Source organism: Lampris incognitus, chromosome 6 (genome assembly GCF_029633865.1).
Source record: "Lampris incognitus isolate fLamInc1 chromosome 6, fLamInc1.hap2, whole genome shotgun sequence".
NCBI classification, from domain to species: Eukaryota; Metazoa; Chordata; class Actinopteri; order Lampriformes; family Lampridae; genus Lampris; species Lampris incognitus.
The window spans coordinates 40611826-40634529 of NC_079216.1; the positions used below are offsets into that span (position 1 = coordinate 40611826).

General features: G+C 43.1%; 1 protein-coding gene across 1 annotated transcript in view; it reads right to left on the reverse strand.

Annotated features, from left to right (window-relative positions):
- Positions 1–22704, reverse strand: part of cdh13 (cadherin 13, H-cadherin (heart)) — a 678090-nt gene that overhangs the window by 511295 nt on the left and 144091 nt on the right. Inside the window, 2 exon segments of the mRNA XM_056282406.1 lie at positions 15731–15883; positions 17055–17060. Coding sequence (XP_056138381.1) covers positions 15731–15883; positions 17055–17060 — 159 coding nt within the window.

Genomic DNA, 22704 nt, shown 5'->3' on the forward strand with positions numbered 1-22704 from the left:
GGATTGTGTTAAACAATCTCGTTAAAAACTCCACTGCCATCTCTCCTAAACATCTCCATGCCTCCACAGGTATGTCATCAGGACCAACTGCCTTTCCACTCTTCATCCTCTTCATAGTTGCCCTCACTTCCTCCTTGTTAATCCACTGAAATTCCTGATTCACTATCCCTACATCATCCAACCTTCTCTCTCTCTCATTTTCTTCATTCATCAGCCCCTCAAAGTACTCCTTCCACCTTCTTAGCACACTCTCCTCGCTTGTCAGCACATTTCCATCTCTATCCTTGATCGCCCTAACTTGCTGCACATCCTTTGCAGCTTGGTCCCTCTGTCTAGCCAATCGGTACAAGTCCTTTTCTCCTTCCTTAGTGTCTAACCTGTCATACAACTCACCATACGCCTTTTCCTTTGCCTTTGCCACCTCTCTCTTTGCTTTACGCTGCATCTCCTTGTACTCCTGTCTACTTTCTTCATCTCTCTTACTATCCCACTTCTTCTTTGCCAACCTTTTCCTCTGTATAATTTGCTGTACTTCCTCATTCCACCACCAAGTCTCCTTGTCTTCCTTCCTCTGTCCTAATGACACACCAAGTACCTTCCTAGCTGTCTCCCTCACTATTTCTGAAGTGGTTGTCCAGCCATCTGGCAACTCTTCACTACCACCCAGTGCCTGTCTTAACTCCTGCCTGAACTCCACACAACAGTCTTCCTTCTTCAGCTTCCACCATTTGATCTTCGGCTGTGTCTTCACTCGCTTCCTCTTCTTGGTCTCCAAAGTCATCCTACAGACCACCATCCGATGCTGCCTAGCTACGTTCTCCCCTGTCACCACCTTGCAGTCTCCAATCCCTTTTAGATGGCACCTTCTACATAAGATATAGTCCACCTGTGTGCACTTTCCTCCACTCTTGTACGTCACCCTGTGTTCCTCCCTCTTCTTGAAATATGTATTCACCACAGCCATTTCCATCCTTTTCGCAAAATCGACCACCATCTGTCCTTCCACATTTCTCTTCTTGACTCCATACCTTCCCATCACCTCCTCATCACCTCTGTTCCCTTCACCAACATGTCCATTGAAATCCTCTCCAATCACCACTCTCTCCTCCTTGGGTACCTTCTCCACCATGTCGTCCAACTCACTCCAGAATTCTTCTTTTTCATCCATCTCACACCCAACTTGCGGGGCATATGCGCTGATAACATTCAGCAATAAACCTTCAATTTCCAGCTTCATACTCATCACTCTGTCTGACACTCTCTTCACCTCCAGCACGCTCTTGACATACTCTTCCTTCAGAATTACCCCTACCCCATTACTCCTCCCATTCATACCATGGTAGAAGAGTTTGAACCCACCTCCGATACTCCTGGCCTTACTCCCCTTCCACCTGGTCTCTTGCACACACAGTATGCCTACCTTTCTTCTTTCCATCATGTCAGCCAGCTCTCTCCCTTTACCAGTCATAGTGCCAACATTCAAAGTTCCAACTCGCACCTCCACATGCCTACCCTTCCTCCTCTCTAGCTGCCTCTGGACATGCTTTCCCCCTCTCCTTCTCCTTCGCCCAACAGTAGCATAGTTTCCACCGACACCCTGCTGGTTAACAGTACCGGTGGCGGTCGTTGGTAACCCGGCCCTCGACCGATCCGGTATGTAAGTCTTATTTATGATCCGCATATTTGACTTGGCAAAGATTTTACGCCAGATGCCCTTCCTGACGCAACCCTCCCCATTTGTCCGGGCTTGGGACCGGCACTAAGGATGCACTTGTGCATCCTCAGTGAACAGCAAAAGTATGTGGTGTAAAAGATGAAGAGGTATGCTGTATTAACTTAAACGCCTGAAAACATCAGACACGCACGTGCGCACGCACACACACAATCCTAACCACTCGGATTGACCAACTGTAATGGAAAAATGCAAACTTAAATATACAAATTTATACAGGTTCTGCTAGTCCAGCGGGGGCCTGGGGCACTGGGTCCCCTGCAGTTACACCCCGTCCTGCTGATCTGCCCCCGCTGGACTAGCAGAACCTGTATAAGTTTGTATTTTTCCATTATACCAACACACTAATCTGAGCTGCACGAGTAATACAAAACACATCTGATATTTTTGATTCAGCATCTTGAACTGAACAACCCCTATAGTGTTTGGATAATAGTGGTTTAGTTCAAGAGTGGAGAACGATGACAGCCCACTTTACACAAACTTCATCATTTGCCTTTTGTTAATAATAATAATAAATCAATCTTACACAGTGCTTTTCTAACGCTCAAAGTCGCTTTACTATAAACGGGGTGGGACAAGACAACAGATAAACATAGCACAGACATACAGGGGTGGATGGGACGGGGGGGGCTACGAGAGGGAGAAGCGGCAGCCACACACGATGCCAGCAGTACTCTCCCACTTAAACAGACACAAAAGGGCACGAAAAACCTAAAACAACAGCACTATAGACGTTGATTTTCTGTAGGGGTTTACTCCCGTAGCATATTCCTCTCCCGAGGTATCCACTGGGCAGTGGCACTATTTAACCCATAGCTGTTTAAGGTGCTCTACATAGAAACTGACCAGACATATGCACTACATCACACCCAGATACTGGTTTTCAAAAGAAGCAGGCATATTATGCATGCTGCCCGTCTGTCAGTTGTGTGTCTGCCGGTTTACCTCTCAATTTCTCCTTCCCCTTCTATTTTTTTTCTTTTATTGAAAACTTTTCTCTCTTTTTCTATACTTGGTTACCTCACTTCATTTTCGTCCTGTCTGTCTCTCCTTCTGTTTGTTTCAGCCCTGTTTGACATCTGTTGACTCTGTACCGAGCTAAAATTGTCCATACACAGACGAACTGAACAGAGTGAAAGCTTAATGAGGGAGGTCCCCAGACCCCCACTTACTGCTCTTCTCTCCATTTCACTTTACTTTCACTTCAACCCCCTTTTCTCTCTCTTCTTTCTACTCTGCTATGCACCAACTGTTGCAGTAACCCATAAGGACTGATAGTTTTTACTTCACAGAACTCTCACAACATTGAGAGAATAAACAAGACTAGGTCAAAACCTAGTATATGGCTGGACTGGGTATGAAATGTTCAAAATGGTGGCCAATTTGTTAGAGGCAGTGGTAGTGTCTTTAAAGTGAATTCCTAGATAGTAAATGTTCATTTTCTGTAGTGGTCCCCATAATATTTGTTTTTAAAGTGTACTGAAGTAGCGCAACACGGTTTTGTTCCATCCTCTGCACAGCTGCATACTAGGGATGGGCAATACCACTGATTTTCTCTTCGATCCGATACCAAGTAATACTAAGGCTAGTATCCTGATACTGATCCTTTAAAAAGTCTTCTTGTGTACATAAAAGCAGGAAATATGTGATTTCTAAGGTTAAAATTGGTAAATGCAGACAACAAAAAGTTATATCTGAAAACCCTGGCATTTGTATTAAATAAACTACCAAAGATAAGACTCCACTACTGACTGGCAGGCTTTGTCAGGCGACATCTGTTTCTCTGCGTGCAGCAAGGGCGAAACATTGGTATATACATGAGGGGGGGGGTTCAACTGAGAATCTTCCCCCAGAATGATTTTTTGAAGTGCATTTCCCATAATTCTATATTTATATATGAAAATATGCACATTTAAAACACAATTTTGAGGACTTACGTACATTGTGACCAGAGATCATTATTTTACTAGAACAATGGCTGACCATGATGAACATTTTAATTTGAATATTCTGCTTTTGTTACTAGTTTCATTTACTGCTGACATGTAGGCCTAGGTTAAAACTAATGTTATCAATCTGCTTAGTCTCGCATTCCAATTTCTCACCTGATCTGTATCTCCAGAGCATGTCCCTATCTGGCCATCGCTTTCAGTATGTCCCTCCGTCTCTGTGCTGCCTACATTGTGACCACACACCATTATTATACCAGAAGAATAAATTAGTTTTATTACCATTTTAATGTGATACATTGAATAATCTGCTTATTACTAGTTTTATTTGCTTTATCATGCTGTTTAGCTTGCTATATAATACATGTATAAAGAACAATGTACAGTATTAACAGTTACCTGAAACATTAGCTGTCACCTTATCTACTATCTATTATCTATTTAGTTATCTAGTTACTTACTGTCTGAAAAAAAAACTAGTATATCTGGCTACTGGTGTCGACAGGTTTCTTTCTCCACTTTTTTAGGTAGTGGTACTTCCTCCATTTCTTCATCTCCATTGACTGATAAAAATATTCATCAATTACCATCACAGTACCCAAGGACGTGAGGTGGATTAGAAAGTTAGGGGATCTGATTCTGACCTTTTTCAGCGGAACATTAGCTAATCGCAACGACATGCTAAATCGGACAACCGGGCTGTGTTTGATATATGGGCGCAAGCATTTGTACAGTTGGGGGGGGGGGGTCATACTTGTGTTTTCCTCAACAAACAGAAATAAATTGAAAATAAACAATAAATTGGAAATAACAAGACACAGATCCGTTGGCAGGGTTCATAAAAAGGAGAACATATTTAATATATTTTCTACTGTATATTGCGGGGGGGCAGATTGGCATTTCCTCAGTATTGGGGGGGACAGGACCCCCAAAGTATGCGTGGTTACGCCCAAGGCACGCGCTGCCGTGCCTTTCTTTAAACTATGGGGAGCAGAGTGAGAAGGCAGAAGGAAAAGTAGTCCCTATCCTAAAAAACAATTAGAAAAGAAATAAAAAATAAAGTAAAAATATATATTATATATCACTAGATAAACACCTGGTGTCGGTTTTTTTTAATATGAGGGTTCTCAAAACTTAACCCTCAGGACCAGAAAATCGATACTTTGGTGTCAACCTACCCATCCCTAATTCACACCCCACCGGGAGCGTTTCAGAAGAGGAGTGTTTTGCCTGCCCGATTTTATTGAGTTGTTGATTTGGTCATTTTCCCTTGATTTTTGTCCTTCCACTATGGGTAAGAAGGCTATGTTGTAAATGGTATCCTTTTTTGTCTGTTTTCATTGTTTACCGTTGTTTCCAACGTTACTGTACTGTAGCCTACAGACAACGTTGGTGCAACAGGTTATGATGTAATGTTGATGAAGTGATGTGATATACGACCCTGAGGGTGTATAAAAAAAAAAAGATCCTGTGCATGAAGTGACAGTGGATCAGCCCACAATGTGTGAAGATGGCACATTTTATGTAGATGGTGTCAATGTTGACAATCATGTTAACAGTATCAATTGTCAAGCCAATGAGAAGGACGGACCATTTGTCACAATATACATAAATGGCAAGTCTACTGAAATGAACGTTGACACAGGAGCAAAATGCAATGTGATGTCACAAGATACTTTCAAATGAGTGACTAATGATGAGCAACTCGTACAACAGAAGAAAGCTGCAAACCCCGTTGCTTACGGAGGCACCAGAATTGAGACAAAGGGATTGGTCACATTTTCATACTGTTTAAAGGAGCACCATCTCACACTGCCTTTCTTCATAATGGACAGAGATGTGCAGCCACTACTTGGATTTCATGCATGCATGGACATGGGATTTGTCAAAATGAGCCCCGATGTCCACCAAGTCACCATGGAGAGCAACACAGACTTGAGTACACAAATTCTCACACAGTACAAAGACGTGTTCAGTGATGAACTTGGTGAACTTCCAGTCACATATTCCATGATGCTGGATCCCAGCATACAGCCTGTGGTCCATCCAGCCCACCGCATCCCCGTTGCGGTGGGCTGGATGAACAGTGCCTGCCAATGTTAGGCTGTAGAGATGTGTTGTCTTTATGAATTGTACAGCAAAGAATCCTATTTTGGACGTTCTCCCTGAATGCCAATCAGCATTCACAATCACATTAACGATGATCAAAATGACTGTAGTCTTTGCCACGAACAATTAACAAGCAACTTATCACTTTCCACCACACTATTGTGTCCACTAGATGGCATGCCATTATTATATATATATATATATATATATATATATATATGTGTGTGTGTGTGTGTGTGTGTGTGTGTGTGTATGTATGTATGTGTATATATATACACTACCGTTCAAAAGTTTGGGATCACCCAAACAATTTCGTGTTTTCCATGAAAAGTCACACTTATTCACCACCATATGTTGTGAAATGAATAGAAAATAGAGTCAAGACATTGACAAGGTTAGAAATAATGATTTGTATTTGAAATAAGATTTTTTTTACATCAAACTTTGCTTTCGTCAAAGAATCCTCCATTTGCAGCAATTACAGCATTGCAGACCTTTGGCATTCTAGCTGTTAATTTGTTGAGGTAATCTGGAGAAATTGCACCCCACGCTTCCAGAAGCAGCTCCCACAAGTTGGATTGGTTGGATGGGCACTTCTTTGAGCAGATTGAGTTTCTGGAGCATCACATTTGTGGGGTCAATTAAACGCTCAAAATGGCCAGAAAAAGAGAACTTTCATCTGAAACTCGACAGTCTATTCTTGTTCTTAGAAATGAAGGCTATTCCATGCGAGAAATTGCTAAGAAATTGAAGATTTCCTACACCGGTGTGTACTACTCCCTTCAGAGGACAGCACAAACAGTTATTCACTTTATCAGTTAAATGCAGGAAACAAATTTCGTTGTAATGACAAAAATAAAGTGGCTTTCGTCTTCTTTCTTCGTATGTTTGTACATAACCTACTGTGCATGTGTTCTCATACCACCATAGAAAGAAGAAAGAAGAAAGCCACTTTATTTTTTCATTGTATTCTTACAATGAAATTTGTTCTCTGCATTTAACCCATCCTATTGTATAGGAGCAGTGGGCAGCTTCAGCGCCCAGGGACTAACTCCAGTTCTTTCCATTGCCTTGGTCAGGGGCACAGACAGGAGTATCAACCCTAACATGCATGTCTTTTTGATGGTGGGAGGAAATGGTAGCACTCAGAGGAAACCCACGCAGACATGGGGAAAACATGCAAACTCCATACAGAAAGGACCTGGGACAGCCTGGGGTTGGAATCCAGGACCTTCTTGCTGTGAGGCAACAGTGCTAACCACTGGGCCACCATGCCGCCCCAGAGAAGGATTAATCACAGTCACAGCTGGAAATTATCTCAGTAGCTAAAAAAAATATAAATAATAATAACAATTCATATGGCTAAGTTATGTTTTCTTACCTTTGTTTCATGAATGAAAGTCAATCAGCAGAGCAGCTATTTGTGTTGATCCATTTTTATCATGAAAACCACAATGGTTAAACACATTTGAAGTCTTTTAATAAGGGCTTTGACATTATGATAGCCTGATCTCTGTCATTTCATGCGAGGGTCTGCCTAGCAGGCTGCACATTCACAGACTGAAAGGCAAAATATTATTAGGTGGATTTTTTTAGCTTGAGCACTGCATATTAAAACCACAGTGGCCCAGTGGTTAAAGACCAGATCACACCAGCATTTATGACAGTGATATTTCACACTCAAATCAATTTATTTGAATTGAACCATCACAATCAAGAGAATTTCCTTTCGGTAGTGAAGTACATTTGCATGACACACTCTTGTAGAGTTCAGCTTTGGTGAACTTTGACACATGGATGTGTGCCATCGACCAATGGCAAAACTGCTTCTACTGTGTTGATGTCTGATGGAGCAGCTACTAGTAAGACTCCAAAATGGCAGAAGCTGTCAGTGTCTCATCATCTAGTTTCATACAATTTTGCTTTGCTAGACAATAAATTATTACTGCATAACAAAAACATGCAGCATGATTTGCAGTCAGTCATGAAGCAGGAGCAGTTGGTATAACTGCATTTCACTTAATCAATTGCATTTAGTGTTTTTGGTCACCAAACTTCAAGCACTGCAACAACTTGTGAAATAAATTTGCCCTGCCAGTTTCTGGTGTGATCAGGACCTAAAATAGAAGGCCCTTAAGGTTAACCACATGTGAGCTAAGATGAAACAGTGGCAGAATGATCTGCATAAACAGTGAAAGAGATATAAATCAAACACTTGCTTGCATTACGTTGCATCTATCTGATCAAAATGATGACAAAAAGTTACACTGCTGAATTATCTGGAGGAAACTCATCAACTACAAGGTCAACACAGACACTGCTAGTATCCCTGGCATCTGATGGGAGTAGGGTGGGTAAAAAAAAAAATCAAAATCCTTACAGGGTCAATGAAATATATTCATTTCTATCTGATCCCAACCATTAAACCAAATCCTGATGGACTGCAGGGCACTACAGAGGAAGCGATTTTACCCTTCATAACTGACATTGAGGCAAAATTGATTCTTTAGCATGCAACAGCTTCCTGCAACCATATGTCCACTTAACAGAATGCCGTTTTGTCACAAGGCTTTAATCCTAAACCCCTCTTACTGGTAACTATGCTGAGTGACACAACAGAGAAAAGCTAAACAAAGAAATGTATGTGTGTGTGTGTGAGTGAGTGAGTGAGTGAGTGAGTGAGTAAGTGAGCCAGCGAGTGAGTGAGCGAGTGAGTGAGTGTATCTGTGTTAATGGCTCAACCCCCTTCCAACCCATTTTCTTCTCCTCTTACATCTGTTGGTATTTACAGAGTGAATAATTTCCAAGTCCTTAGAAAAGACTGTTAGCTTATCAACAGCTTGCACCCAACCTAATACCCTAACTCATTTCTGGCTTAGAAAACAGGATAAGACCAATAATTTAACTTTAAAAGTAGATTTTCTAGTGGGAATGTCCTCATCAAATAGACAACCCTCAAGGCGTTGAGCCTGGCAGGTACCTCAAAAAAGCTGTCACTCTTTTATCATTAAAAAAACAAAAAAAACAAAAAAAAACACAACTTCTAATTGACATCAAGTTACCCTTGACAGTTACCGCCGATCTACACCCCCACTCTCTCCTCAGCAATCTTTATAGTTCATTTAAGTAGCTCCTAACCTTGATCGTCACAGTAACAGGCTGACGTGTTCACTCTGAAGAGATTGATCAAAGCCATTGTATTTTTCAGGACCCTTTCAAACCAGAAGAAATAGATGTGTTGCTTCAGCACCACTTATGTGCACTTCAAATGAGTGTCCATATTAATCAATATCCCTATTTACACCGGCTGTGGTTGCAGAGCAGTTGTGCAATGGCCGAAGAGACATGAAGCGTTTTTTTTTTAATGCTTCGAGTCTATTCTCCCAGCTTGCCCAAGTGGTTCTGTTGCAGATTTGCCATTGAAAGTACATGTATTGAGGACATTTATCAAATAAATAAGTTTTATGTGAAAAATCACTTATAATAACTTCAGATATTCGGTCAGAAGTTATTTGAAGATATGGGAAAGAGTAATAGAAGCTAGGTTAAGAGGAGAGGTGATGATTAGCGAGCAGCAGTATGGTTTCATGCCACGAAAGAGCACTACAGATGCGATGTCTGCTTTGAGAATGACAGAAAAGTATAAAGGTCAGAAGGACTAACGTTGTGTCTATGAATTTAGAGAAAGCATATGACAGGGTGCCGAGAGAAGAGGTGTGGTATTGTATGAAGAAGTCAGGGCAGAGAAGTACCCAGGAGTGGTGCAGGATATGTATAAGGGCAGTGTGACAGTGGCGAGGTGTGCGGTAAGAATGATGGATGGGTTCAAGGTGGAGGTGGGATTACATCAAGGATCGGCTCTGAGCCCTTTCTTGTTTCCAAAGGTGATGGAAATGTTGACGGACGAGATCAGGCAGGAATCTCTGTGGACTATGATGTCCACAGATGACATTGTGATCTGTAGCGAGACTAGGGAGCAGGTTGAGGAGAGCCTGGAAAGGTGGAGGTATGCACTGGAGAGAAGAGGAATGAAAGTCAGTAGGAGAAAGATGGAATACCTATGTGCGAATGAGGGGGAGGACAGTGGAATGGTGAGGATGCAAATAGTAGAGATGATGATGCCGTATGAGTTTAAATACTTGGGGTCAACTGTTCAAAGTATCAGGGAGTGCAGAAGAGAGGTGAAGAAGAGAGTGCAGGCAGGGTGCAGGGGTGGAGAAGAGTGTCAGGAGTGATTTGTGACAGAAGGTTACCAGCAAGAGTTAAAGGGAAGGTTTACAAGATGGTAGTGAGACCAGCTATGTTGTATGGTTTGAAGACGGGGGCACTGACGAAACAGAGCTGGAGGTTGCAGAGTTGAAGATGCTAAGAATTTCGTTGGGCAAGATGAAGGACAGGATTAGCAATGGGACAGCTCAGGTTGGACAGTTCTGAGATGAAGCAAAAGAGGCAAGATTGAGATAGCTTGGACATGTTTGGAGGAGAGCTGCTGGGTATATTGGGAGAAGGATGCTGACTATGGAGCTGCCAGGCAAGAGGAAAAGAGGGAACCCAAAGAGGAGGTTTATGGGTGTGGTGAGAGAGGACATGCAGGTGGCTGGTGTGACAGAGGAAGATGCAGAGGACAGGAAGAGAAGGAAATGGATGTTCCGCTGTGGCGACCCCTGATGGAGGCAACCGAAAGTGGTTGTAGTAGTAGTCAGGAGTTATTTTCATGGCTTCCTCATTTTCCATCACCGAACAAGTTCACAGGCAACAAACAATACAGTAAAGGTCAGAAACGTCGCTTTTTCTTAAGACATTCAGGTTCAAAAACGCCCCGTTTCTCGTGATTTCAAATACCTTTACATTTTATATTTTGTGCATAACATAACTTTCCCATTGCAAATGTGGACATGTTCTCCTGTGGTGATACACAATGGAGGATAGTTTCACCAGGGGCTGTTGCTCCTTTAAGGAAGATGTTCAGAGTTCTGACGTAGGCACTGTTTAGAGTGTCCCAGGAGGTGGAGCCATGTTTTCGACGGCCTAGCTGTTAGCTTGTGCCATGTCACGAGGAATTGTGCTGTGTCGGTGTTGTTTTGTATGGCGAGTAAACAGAATTGGCTCGACTCGATCTCTCCGTCTCCTCATTCCTGCACTCCCACACTCTGCTAATTTTTACAGCTCTGTTTGCAGATGTGATGTTGTCAAGTGGGATTTGGTGTGGACACAAACGCTAAACAAAAGCATTCAGCTTAATACGTTCCCCACCGGATCGCTCCTGGTGTGAAACAGGGCACCAAGGAGCCAGCGGAATGAAAGCAAGAGTGCAGGGTTTTCTTGTCGGACAGTAATTCACTCTGGACACATAGCGCGCATTACTCCTGTATGACTGCACTCACTCTTCAGGCTGTTCATTTTGTGTGTGTGTGTTTTTTTTTCGCTGAAATATTAATACGAAATATTAACTAACTGGTTAGAATATACTTTTACTTTTTACTACTTTATTGATCGCTGTGGGGAAATTCTTCCTCTGCATTTAACCCATCCTAGCTGTGTAGCTAGGAGCAGTGGGCAGCCACCGTGCAGCACCCGGGGACCAACTCTAGTTCATCTTGCCATTGCCTCGGTCAGGGGCACAGACAGGAGTATTAACCCTAACATGCATGTCTTTTTGATGGTGGGGGAAACCGGCGCACCGGGAGAAAACCCACCGCAGACACGGGGAGAACATGCAAACTCCACACAGAAAGGACCTGGGATGACCCCCAAGATTTCGACAACCCCGGGGTTCGAACTCAGGACCTTCTTGCTGTGAAGCGACAGTGCTAACCACTGCACCACCGTACCACCTATTATGTATATTTAATTCATAAAAAGTCTATATTGCCTATATTGTTGATGGAGTGAGTGCAATGGGTAAACTACTTTCACTGGTGCAAAATGGGTGCAATCATGTTAGTGCAAAACACAATGCAACTGAGTCACTGAAAAGCGCTCATATGTAAGTCAGGGGGTTATGAGCCAGTGACTCTCCACAAAAAAAGAACACAAGCCGGTGTCTTTCAACTTGTATGCCTTGTTTTGAGCTAATGTGTGTCTTTGGATGTTATGGAACATATAAAGAAAATGCATTATGCCATTTAGTGAATGCTTTAGCGCTCTGCTTCACCCATTACACTCACTCTATCAAACATCAAAGATGTGTTACGAATTAAGCACACTTAATAGGCATATTAATATTACTCTGACCAGTTTAATATTTTGAATTGAAATTAGGATTTAATTCCCCATTTTGAGGTTACACTGCTATTTCAACAGAAAAAAAACTGCCTGGAGAGCGAGAACAGTCACATAGGAGCAGTCACATGTGAATTCCTCTCCAGCTAGAAAGCGCTGCGGCCATGCTTTTGCTCCACTAGCTCCCGGTGCCACTCCAAGGGGATAACTCACATAGGACATTCAAGCACGACTCCTGAACGACCAGTCACTCCAAAGGCTGTTTTAATTTTCGTCTTTTTCCCCCCTCCGGAAATCAAACTGAAAAAAAAAACCCGCAGGATTTGCCAAAACTGAAGAAAAGAAATAGAGGAAGCAGAAAAAACCCTGCAACTGTTTCCACCCCCGTTGCGGAACCACAAAGTCATGTGCATCTGATGCAATTTGCAGCAGTGGTCCACATGTCAGCATTAAACAGTGCCTCGGCAGTGAAGCGTTTTGTGTGACTGGTGTGAAACTGGTTTTAGGACTATCCATGTATCATTTGATCATTTCATATCCGATGGAGAATGCAAAATCAGAAAACCAATAACGACCTGTTATTCCCTTGTTCGTTTACAAATCCAAAATCAAAGAACCAACAATGGGCTGTTTTTCGTTGTTTTGATTTTGTTCTGACGTTAAGAATAGAACATGAGAAAATGGGATATTTGGGGCGTCCGGGTGGCGTGGCGGTCTATTCCGTTATCTATCAACATGGGGATTGCAAGTTCGAATCCCCTTGTTACCACCGGCTTGGTCGGGCATCCCTACAGACACAATTGGCCTTGTCTACGGGTGGGAAGCCGGATGTGGGTATGTGTCCTGGTCGCTGCACTAGCTCCTCCTCTGGTTGGTCGGGGTGCCTGTTCAGGGGGGAGGGGGAATAGCATGATCCTCCGACACGCTACGTCCCCCTGGCGAAACTCCTTATGTATCAGAGGAGGCATGTGGCAGTCTGCAGCCCTACCCGGGTTGGCAGAGGGGTGGAGCAGCGACCGGGACGGCTCGGAAGAGTGGGGTAATTGGCCGGATACAGTTGGGGAGAAAAGGAGGAGGGGGGGAGGGATATTTCTCATCTTTGATTTTTTCATTTAACTTTTCCGATTTGTTGTGACCAGGAAGTTATTGGCTTTTGTGTGTGTGTGTGTGTGTGTGTGTGTGTGTGTGTGTGTGTGTGTGTGTGCGCGCCTGGACAGACGTGAGTAGCTCCCCCAAGTCATTCAGTTTTTCCACTCTGTCTGGTAACAGTGGTAAAGTGAGCTGCTGAGTGCGTTGCACCTAGAAGTAAGCGAAGGTCCTGACAGATACATGTGTTTTACTGCACTGTATCTGTGTGTACTTTTTGGACTGAGAGGGGTTTCCCAAGTGGGATTTCTCCAAGTTGGCGCAGTAAAATGTTACCAAATGTGTATCAGTGACAGAATAAGACATTACGAAGCAGATGCCATGACAACAGTGGACTAATCTATTGAGGAATTTGTTTGGTGAAAGGTCAGAGTTCAGATAAATGCATCTCTGCTTTTTTTTTTTTTTTTTGTTCTTGGAGGTTGATTTGAAGTGAGATTCCTCAAAGATTTTAAATAAAATATTTACAAAATTTTCATGCAATGATAGAAAAGGAAATTAGGAGTTAGCAACAACAGCTACTAAAAAAAAATTGCAGGTGGCACACTTGAAACTGGGCTGACAGAAGAAAGATGACCAAGTGCAACCTATTGTAGCGAATTCGGGGGCCAACCACAGGAACTGCCGCAGCCGGGATGCGAACCCATATCGCCCGCACTGCGGGAGACATCGCTAACCGCTCGACTAAAGGGTCAGACTCGTCAGCCAGCGGCCAACGTGTCTACTTATCCATGCACGTTACACTACCCCACTCCTTTGGGAAAGCGTGTCTGCACGTATCCCACTTCTGACACCAATGTAGCGAATTCGGGGGGCAACCTGGGAGACCGTCGCCACAGCCGGGACGCGAACCCGTATCTCCCACTCCGCAAGCGACAACATTAACCAGTCCACTAAAGGGTCCGACCCATTAGTCAAGGACCAACGCGTCTACTTATCCATGCACGTTACACTACCCCCCTCCTTCGGGAAGTGCATCCCTGCATTTAAGCATATCAGCTCCTTCACGCCTCTGGGCGCACGTCCTTCCAATGACCTCACGGTCTCACCATCCCATTTCTGACACCAATGTAGCAAATTCGGGGGGCAGTCTGGGAGACCGCTGCCACAGCCGGGACGCGAACCCGTATCTCCCACTCCGCAAGCGACAACGTTAACCATTCGACTAAAGGGTCTGACCCGTTGGTCAAGGACCAACGTGTCTACTTATCCATGCACGTTACACTACATTAAGCGTACTTGGTCATGTCACATTACTTACAAATTTTGTCATTTACAGATATAATTCTCATAGCATTGTGGAATCGTACTTGGAGAACTGTGCCCTACTGTAGTTTCCACAGCTTGAACACCCTTTTATCCATAATCTAACCACAATATAGTAATGTAATCTTATCCAATTAAATAACAAAGATGACGGTAAGCCAATCCTGTGAAAGGATTGGCTTTGTTTTCTCTTGTAAGATCTGATCACTGTTTAATAAGACACCATAAAGTGTAGTGCACTGGAAGTGTCTGCAAAACAATGCACAAATGTTTCATCAAAGCCCAAAAAAATGGATGAAACGAACACACCAGGCTGCCTACAGAGCTAAGAGGTTATTTTATTTTGCAATTTCCACAAACGGGTACAGTGGGATGACTCCACTTTAATCCTGTTAGAGACGACACCAGGAACAGTAATATATATATATCTGATAAACTACTGGCAAAATAAAACTTACAACAGGTCAAACAGGAGGAAAAAGAATAATTCAAACTGATGTCAGTATTGTATGCAGCCCCTGGGTTCAGATGAGAAAAAAAAAAGAAAGCCATGTGTAAATCTGTACTCTCGGTTTTGTAATCTGTGTGCGCAGTTTATAAAACTCTTGGATTACAAATCCGTGCCCACGGACTTGTAAACTTTGCCCTTGGATTTGCACTCCATGCATTGTTCCAAACATTGTTAAAACACAAACAGCATCTCTTTCCCATCGTAAGTGAGGTAGAAAACAAGCTACAACCTAATTTTAACCAAAACGAGCCGTCCTGCGAGCTGGACAAATTACACCAGTCTTTATGTAAAGAAGAGTGCGCAGGGGCCATCTAAAATGTGAAACATCAAAAAGAGACACTACAAAAATATTAAATAACTTCACTCTTAAACAGTGTAGTGTCCCCAAAATCACTTCACACATCAATGGTCTATTTTTGGATATACTACAACATTTAGCATTTAGTTTGGAAAAGTGCACTTTTGCATTTTTTTTTTTTTTGTATAAGGGTGAGGTTATTGAATAGTTTTCAAAATAAAAAATCTCTAAAATGTTGTGCTCATCAGTTTTTTTGTGTAGCAATAAAGACATTTGTCAGTCCATTGCTACATTTTGATGTGTCTTTTTATATGCAACATATGCATATTAAGTGACTCTGCATCAGGCTATACACTTGAACAGAAAAAAAAGACAAAAACAATGCAAACATTCTCAACAAATGCACACATGCACACACACACACACACACACACACACACACACACACACACACACACACACACACACACACACAAAAACGTATATTGACAAACCTGGTAGGAGTCGATGGCCTCTCGGTCCAAGGAGCGGCTGACTGACACATCTCCTGTCTCTATGTCAATGGTGAAGAGACCTTTGGGATCCTGGTCAGCACCTTGACCTGTCAGACGGAAGATATGGTTCCCCTGTCTCTCTGTTGAAATCACCTGCATGCATGCATGTACACACACACACACACACAAAAATACACACACACACAAACTTTACTTTTCCATTGACTTGGCTGTTGCCTTACATGATACCTGCTCTTGAGACTTGAGAATTACCATTATATTGCATTTGCCATCTAACATAAGCATTAAAGATCAACATAACCAGTATTTTCAGATTTACCAAGAATGTGGAGGTAAGGTATTTTTACCGCCACCTCCACACATGCAACATGAAGAGAGGTCTCACGTGGGAGAAGGTCTGTTGTTGGTTTTTAAGTATGTACTCAGTCTCTTAAGATAACAGATAATTATATGATGCCACTATTCTATTGCATTTGAGATTGAAAGATTGTCTTCATTGTTAGTTGGAACCTATTTGCCTCTGAATTAACATTCAAGTTGTATATTATTAAGCTACTCAATGATGCGAAATAACTGTTCCACGTGTGTAACGTGCCCAAAATATATAAATCTGTATGTTCACACAGCTTTTCATACAGATTCTTACAGAACATTTCAGCATCAAGAAACTACTTCTTTTTCAATTATGCAAACGTCGAATGTCGAATTAACAATGGGGATTAATGGGGGGAGGGGGATTGCAAAATTTGCAGCAAAATTCTAGAAATCACAAACACTTTTTGGGGAGAGTTCAGGGGATGCACTGATTTTAAAATAATTTTCAACTTCTTCTCAGTCTCTAGTCTGAAAAGCAACAACCAAGCCCAAGTTGTGTGAAATGCCTACGGCTGTGTTTCTGACCTCTTGGATCACCCAGTAAGCTGGCTGACAGTCTTTGAGTACAGTCACACATGTGCAAAATTAATATTGGTGAATATTCGCCTCCCTTTCACCTCCATTCTAGGTGAGTGAAGGAGCAAATAAAACCCTCATTTCCGGTGGCGAAGGAAATTCACATCTTCGCTTCACATGGAGTTAAAAAATTTTTTTGTGAACTTTGATCGGCGAAATCACAGCCCCAACCATTAGCAAAGTGTGTGCGGTTGACCCTACTTGGCGTCACATCCTACACTACCCACACGCAGAACAACAAGATAGGAATTTCTACTCAGCAGGCAATGGTTATTCGCCTGCATTCGCGCATGTGTTAACGTAGCCTTTATTTTTCTACAATGATCTGCCCTGTTGATAAAGGTGTACTCACATGAGACTGCGATAGCCAGCAGCATCCACAGGTACCCAGTAACGGGAAGACAGGATAGAAACAGAAACACAGCAAGACATGTTAGAATCACACATCAAGGCAGAGCACAGCAGTATCAACAACCATTTCAGACCACAAAAAATATTTAATTCACTTAAAGTTACAGTCCCGAAGCCTTACACAAATCAAATGACATTTCTTTCTTTTTTTTTGGGGGGGGGGGTTCCCCCTTTTTCTCCCCAAATGTCGCCAGGGGGGCGTAGCACTTGGTAAAATCCCGCTATTCTCCCCAGTTTCCCCCGCCCCCCCGAACAGGTGCCCCGACCAACCAGAGGAGGCGCTAGTGCAGCGGCCAGGACAAATGCCCACATCCAGCTTCCCACCCGCAGACACGGGCAATTATGTCTGTAGGGACGCCCGACCAAGCCGGAGGTAACATGGGGGCGCGAACAGGGATTCCCATGTTGGTAGGCAACAGAATAGACCGCCACACCACTCAGAAACCCCTCAGATGACATTTCCGATACATTCTATCACTACTTTTTTTTTTTTTGGGGATTTTCCTCGTTTTTCTCCCCAATTGTATCTGGCCAATCACCCTGTCCCAGGCGCTTCTTTTCACCTGACAGTGAGGAGTTTCGCCAGGGGGACGTAACGCATGGGAGGATCACGCTATTCACCCCAGTCCCCCCGAACAGGCGCCCCGACCGACCAGCGGAAGCGCTAGTGCAGCGACCAGGACACATACCCACATCTGGCTTCCCATCCACAGACATGACCAATTGTGTCTGTAGGGATGTCCGACCAAGCCGGAGGTAACACAGGGATTCGAACTGGCAATCCCTGTGTTGGCAGGCCAACACAGGGATTGCCACAGGGAATAGACCACTATGCCAACCAGACGCCCCTATCACTACATATTTAAGAAAAAAAATTATAAAATATCCAAACCTATCCAAACAAAGAATGCATTTGCTGTTATTCCATTTGATGGTTACTGTCGGGTATGATTTGGTGTAAATGGTTCGGTGCCTAATGTTTTATATCATGAGCATAGCAGCCAAATGCAGAGGAAGAAGAAACAAAGCTTTTGTGGTTTGCAAGAAGATACAGCAACAGCACAATCTGAAAGAAGCCATTTAGTACCAGAACTAATAGTACAGGTGATATGTGAAAATTATGTTCACTTTTTCATAAAAAACGAAACTTGGGGGGGGGGGGGCAACCAGGTGGGCGACTAGTGTAGCGGTCTATTCCGTTGCCTACCAACATGGGGATCCCGGTTCGAATCCCTGTGTTGCCTCCGGCTTGGTCGGATGTCCCTACAGACACAATTGGCCATGTCTGTGGGTAGGAAGCCGGATGTGGGTATGTGGTTTGGTCGCTGCAGTAGCGCCTCCTCTGGTCGGTCGGGGCACCTATTCGGGGGGAGGAGGTACTGGGGGCAATAGCGTGATCTTCCCACATGCTATGTCTCCCGAGCGAAACTTCTCACTGTCAGGTGACAAGAAGCGGCTGGCGACTCCACATGTATCGGAGGAGGCATGTGGTAGTCTGCAGCCCTCCCTGGATTGGCACAGAGGGTGGAGCAGTGACCAGGAAGGCTTGGAAGAGAGGGCTAATTTGTCAGATACAATTGGGCAGAAAAAATCACCCCCCAAAAATAAAATAAAATAAAACATGAAACTTGGTACACTTTTACAGTTTGGCGCCTTGAACATTTTCAGAAATGGAGCCACGGGGGCCATTTTATTTTCCGCCATAACTGAATTATGTATTGTGCATCATATCTCCTGAACAAAACATGATAACACAGAATAGGCAATGTCTACCCCTATGTTTTGATGGCCAAATATTACAACGATACCATATACAACATCATAAACTGTTCAGGTGAATAGTTATGGTGAATTCAGTGACGTATCTGAGATCCTAGGCTAGACATTTTGATATGTCTTTTGTATGCATGTGGTGTAAGAGTTTTAAAAGCTTAATCCTTCTGTTCATTAACCTCGACAATACAGTGACGGGAACCATATGCAACATGACCTTAGCAACTTAGCTTAAAAAGAATGTGTCCCAGTGGTGGCTGGTGCTAACAATGTTTTTTTTTTGGGGGGGGGGCACAATTAACCTTGGCCTATAGATTTTATCAGGGTTTGTACTCCTGATAATATCTATAGGCTACATTGTCCTTCTTAACTTTGTGACTGTGTGGACATTAAAGCAGCTGTCAGGTGTGCTGCGCCAAGGTAAATTGTGCCCCCCCACTTTTTTTAGCACCAGCTGCCGCTGTGTCAAATGCAAAGATTTACTTCCAAAGTTTATGATGTTGCATATGGTACCATTGTAATCCTTGGCCATCAAAACAAAGGGGTAGACATCACCTTTGCAGTGTTACCATGTTTGGTTCAGGAGACATGATGCAAAATATATAATTTGGTTAAGGCAAAAAGTAAAGTAAGTAAAGTAAGTATGTGTGCAGCAGGCTGCTGCGAATGTTCTACCAGTCTGTGGTTGCCAGTGTCCTATTATTCGCCGTGGTTTGGCACCAACACGAGAGATACCAGCAAACTGAACAAGCTGGTGAAGAAGGCTAGCTCAGTAGTGGGGGTTGACCTGCATGACCTGGAGGCAGTTGTGGAGGGGAGGATGAGGAAGAAGATGGCTGCCATCTTGATGAATTCCTCCCATCCCCTCCACGATGAGATAGTGGGGAGGAGGAGCACATTCAGTCACAGACTCATTGCTCCCCAGCAAACAACGAAAACCCCTGCCCCAAACTTGACCCCCCCGCTCCCCCCTCCCCCACACAAGGACTGACTAGGACCGACTCCTTGATCCCCTGTCCCCTGCACAAGGACTGACTAGGACCGACTCTTTGACCTCCATAGACTGCCACTGAGCCCTCTGACTTGTGATTGGGCTGACTTGATCTAGTGACCCACCTGACTGTACCGTACCTTGCATATTGCACAAGGTGTACTGTTTTCCAGTGTACAAGTTGCTACTGTTCACGTATGTGTGTATATGCTATGCCACACACATACATATATGCAGAATATATGTGTAGATGCTGATCTCATATCTATGATGTTGTTTGGAATTGTTAGGTTTAGTATTAGGTTTAGTATTGTTCTGATCCTGAGGTGACTGACCACAACTATCTATCTATCTATCTATCTATCTATCTATCTATCTATCTATCTATCTATCTATCTATCTATCTATCTATCTATCTATCTATCTATCTATCTATCTATCTATCTATTTGTGTTACTCTACTCTGTTGATGTCTTTTTTTTACCCTCTTTGCTGCTATCTACACCTGAATTTCCCTTCAGGGATGCATAAAGGTTATCTTATAAAATGGCTGCCACGAGGCATTTTTGCGATGGCTCCATTTCTTGAAATCTTTAGTGCCCCAAACTGTACAAAAGTACCAAGCTCCATATTTTATGAAAGAGTGAAAATATCACCTCAGATTTGGCACATATCACCTCAACTTTAAAGCGAAAACAGTTCCAACTCTTTTTTTTTAATCGGTGGGAAAGGTGCTGATGTAATGACACTGGTGACTTTAATTTTGAATAAATGTTTGGGAATCGGAGTGCATAAACACATAAAAAAAACACTGCAATGTAAAGAGCCCAATTTCATTTATATATACACTGAAATAGATTCCATTAAGCCCGAGACTCTTAACCATCTCAAAGCTGTTTGGGATCAGGATTTGGGTGTGGAGCTGATGGAAGGGACATGGGACACTTTTGGGGCTAGTTCACACTGCCTCAAGAGCAAGGATATTTCCCGGTACAAGTGATGCATGCAACCACTGTGGACAATCACCTGCCAACCTGCTTCACATGTTTTGGACCTGCCATCGCTTATTTGAATTCTGGACAGACATTTATCAATCCTTTGGGGATATATCTGGTGTGGATGTTCCACCTGGATCCTCTTACGGCACTGTTTGGCACCCCCCCACCCCTTGGACTAACACTCCCCTGTATCTTAATAGAAGTATGTCTTTTACCTGTCTTTTAGCTAGACGTCTAATACCTGTTAAATAGAAACATGTACAAACATCTACCCACAGTAGATGGATCAAAGATGTGTTATACTACATCAAGTTAGAGAAGATTAGATTTTCCCTGAAAGGTTCACTGAGAAACTTTGAAAAAAAATGGGTCACCTTTTCTGAACTATGTGAAGACCTAACAGTTGCTCTAGATGGGGATAGTCAAAGCCACAGAAGGTTAGATAGAATGTTCTGCATACATACACACACATACACACACAGTTTTTTTTCCTCCATTTTCTTTAGGGGTCCACTGCAGGAACCCTATTGTTACTGTAATGGCATGACTTGAGATTTACACATGATGTTAGACATCATTTTACATAATGCTAATTTTGTCTTTGATATGATTATGTCACCTGTGCTACATGCAACATATATGGATTCTGTGTATTGCTGCTTGAAGCTACACTTTTGTTTGTTTTGCTTTTGTACTCTGACGTTTCCCACTATCTATTCTGTACTTGATGGTCTTCTAATGCCAACAACCCCCTTCATTTTTTTCCTGTTTATCTCTCTGGGGACAGGAGGGAGGCAGGGAAAGAAGGAGGGGATGGATATGCTTCATTATTTGTTTGTCTCATGTTTAAAAAAATTGCAAAACCAGAGGCGTCCAGGTGGGATGGCGGTCTATTCCATTGCGTGCCAACACGGGGATCACCGGATCAACTCCCCATGTTACCTCTGGCTTGGTCAGGCATTCCTACAGACACAATTGGCCCTGTCTGTGGATGGGAAGCCGGATGTGGGTATGTGTCCTGGTCACTGCACTAGCGCCTCCTCTGGTCGGTTGGGGCACCTGTTCGGGGGGGAATAGTGTGATCTTCCCACATGCTATGTCCCCCTGGCAAAACTCCTCACTGTCAGGTGAAAAGAAGTGGCTGGTGACTCCACATGTATCAGAGGAGGCATTTGGTAGCCTGTCACCCTGCCTGGATCGGCAGAGGAGGTGGAGCAGCGATCGGGACAGCTCAGAATAGTGGGGTAATTGGTTGGATACAATTGGGGAGAAAAATGGGGGGGGATTTTTTTTTTGCAAAGCCCAATAAACAGATAAAAAAACATCAAAAAAGGTTTGCTATCCCTTTAAGAGGCATTGATTCCATCCTATGAGTTTAGTGCTAAAGATGCCACGAGGGAAACATCAGCAAAGCTGTCTTCCTCCTCCAGTGTGACTGCTCTTAGCCAAGCCATCACAGAAATACCAGTTACATCAACTCCCCCCCACTGATGCCCAACCTGATGCCTTACAACATGTGGTATTAACATATTTAACTGTGCAATACGTGTCCATCCGGCGTTAGAATTATATCCTTTGCAGACTTTTACATTCCTATAGTGATTGACTGTTGATTTTTTATTTTTTGTCAATCACTTCAGATTGTTCACAGAAATGGGTTTCACCTCTTATGTGAAGTACATGACCGTACCATAGTGTGACTTACTTGAAATAATTTAGCACTTTCTGTGTTTTATATTATGTTGCTTGTTGAAATATGTTATTTGATTTTTATTTAATTTATTTTTTTATTCAGGTTGATGTCTAACTTATTTTCATGTGAAAGAGTA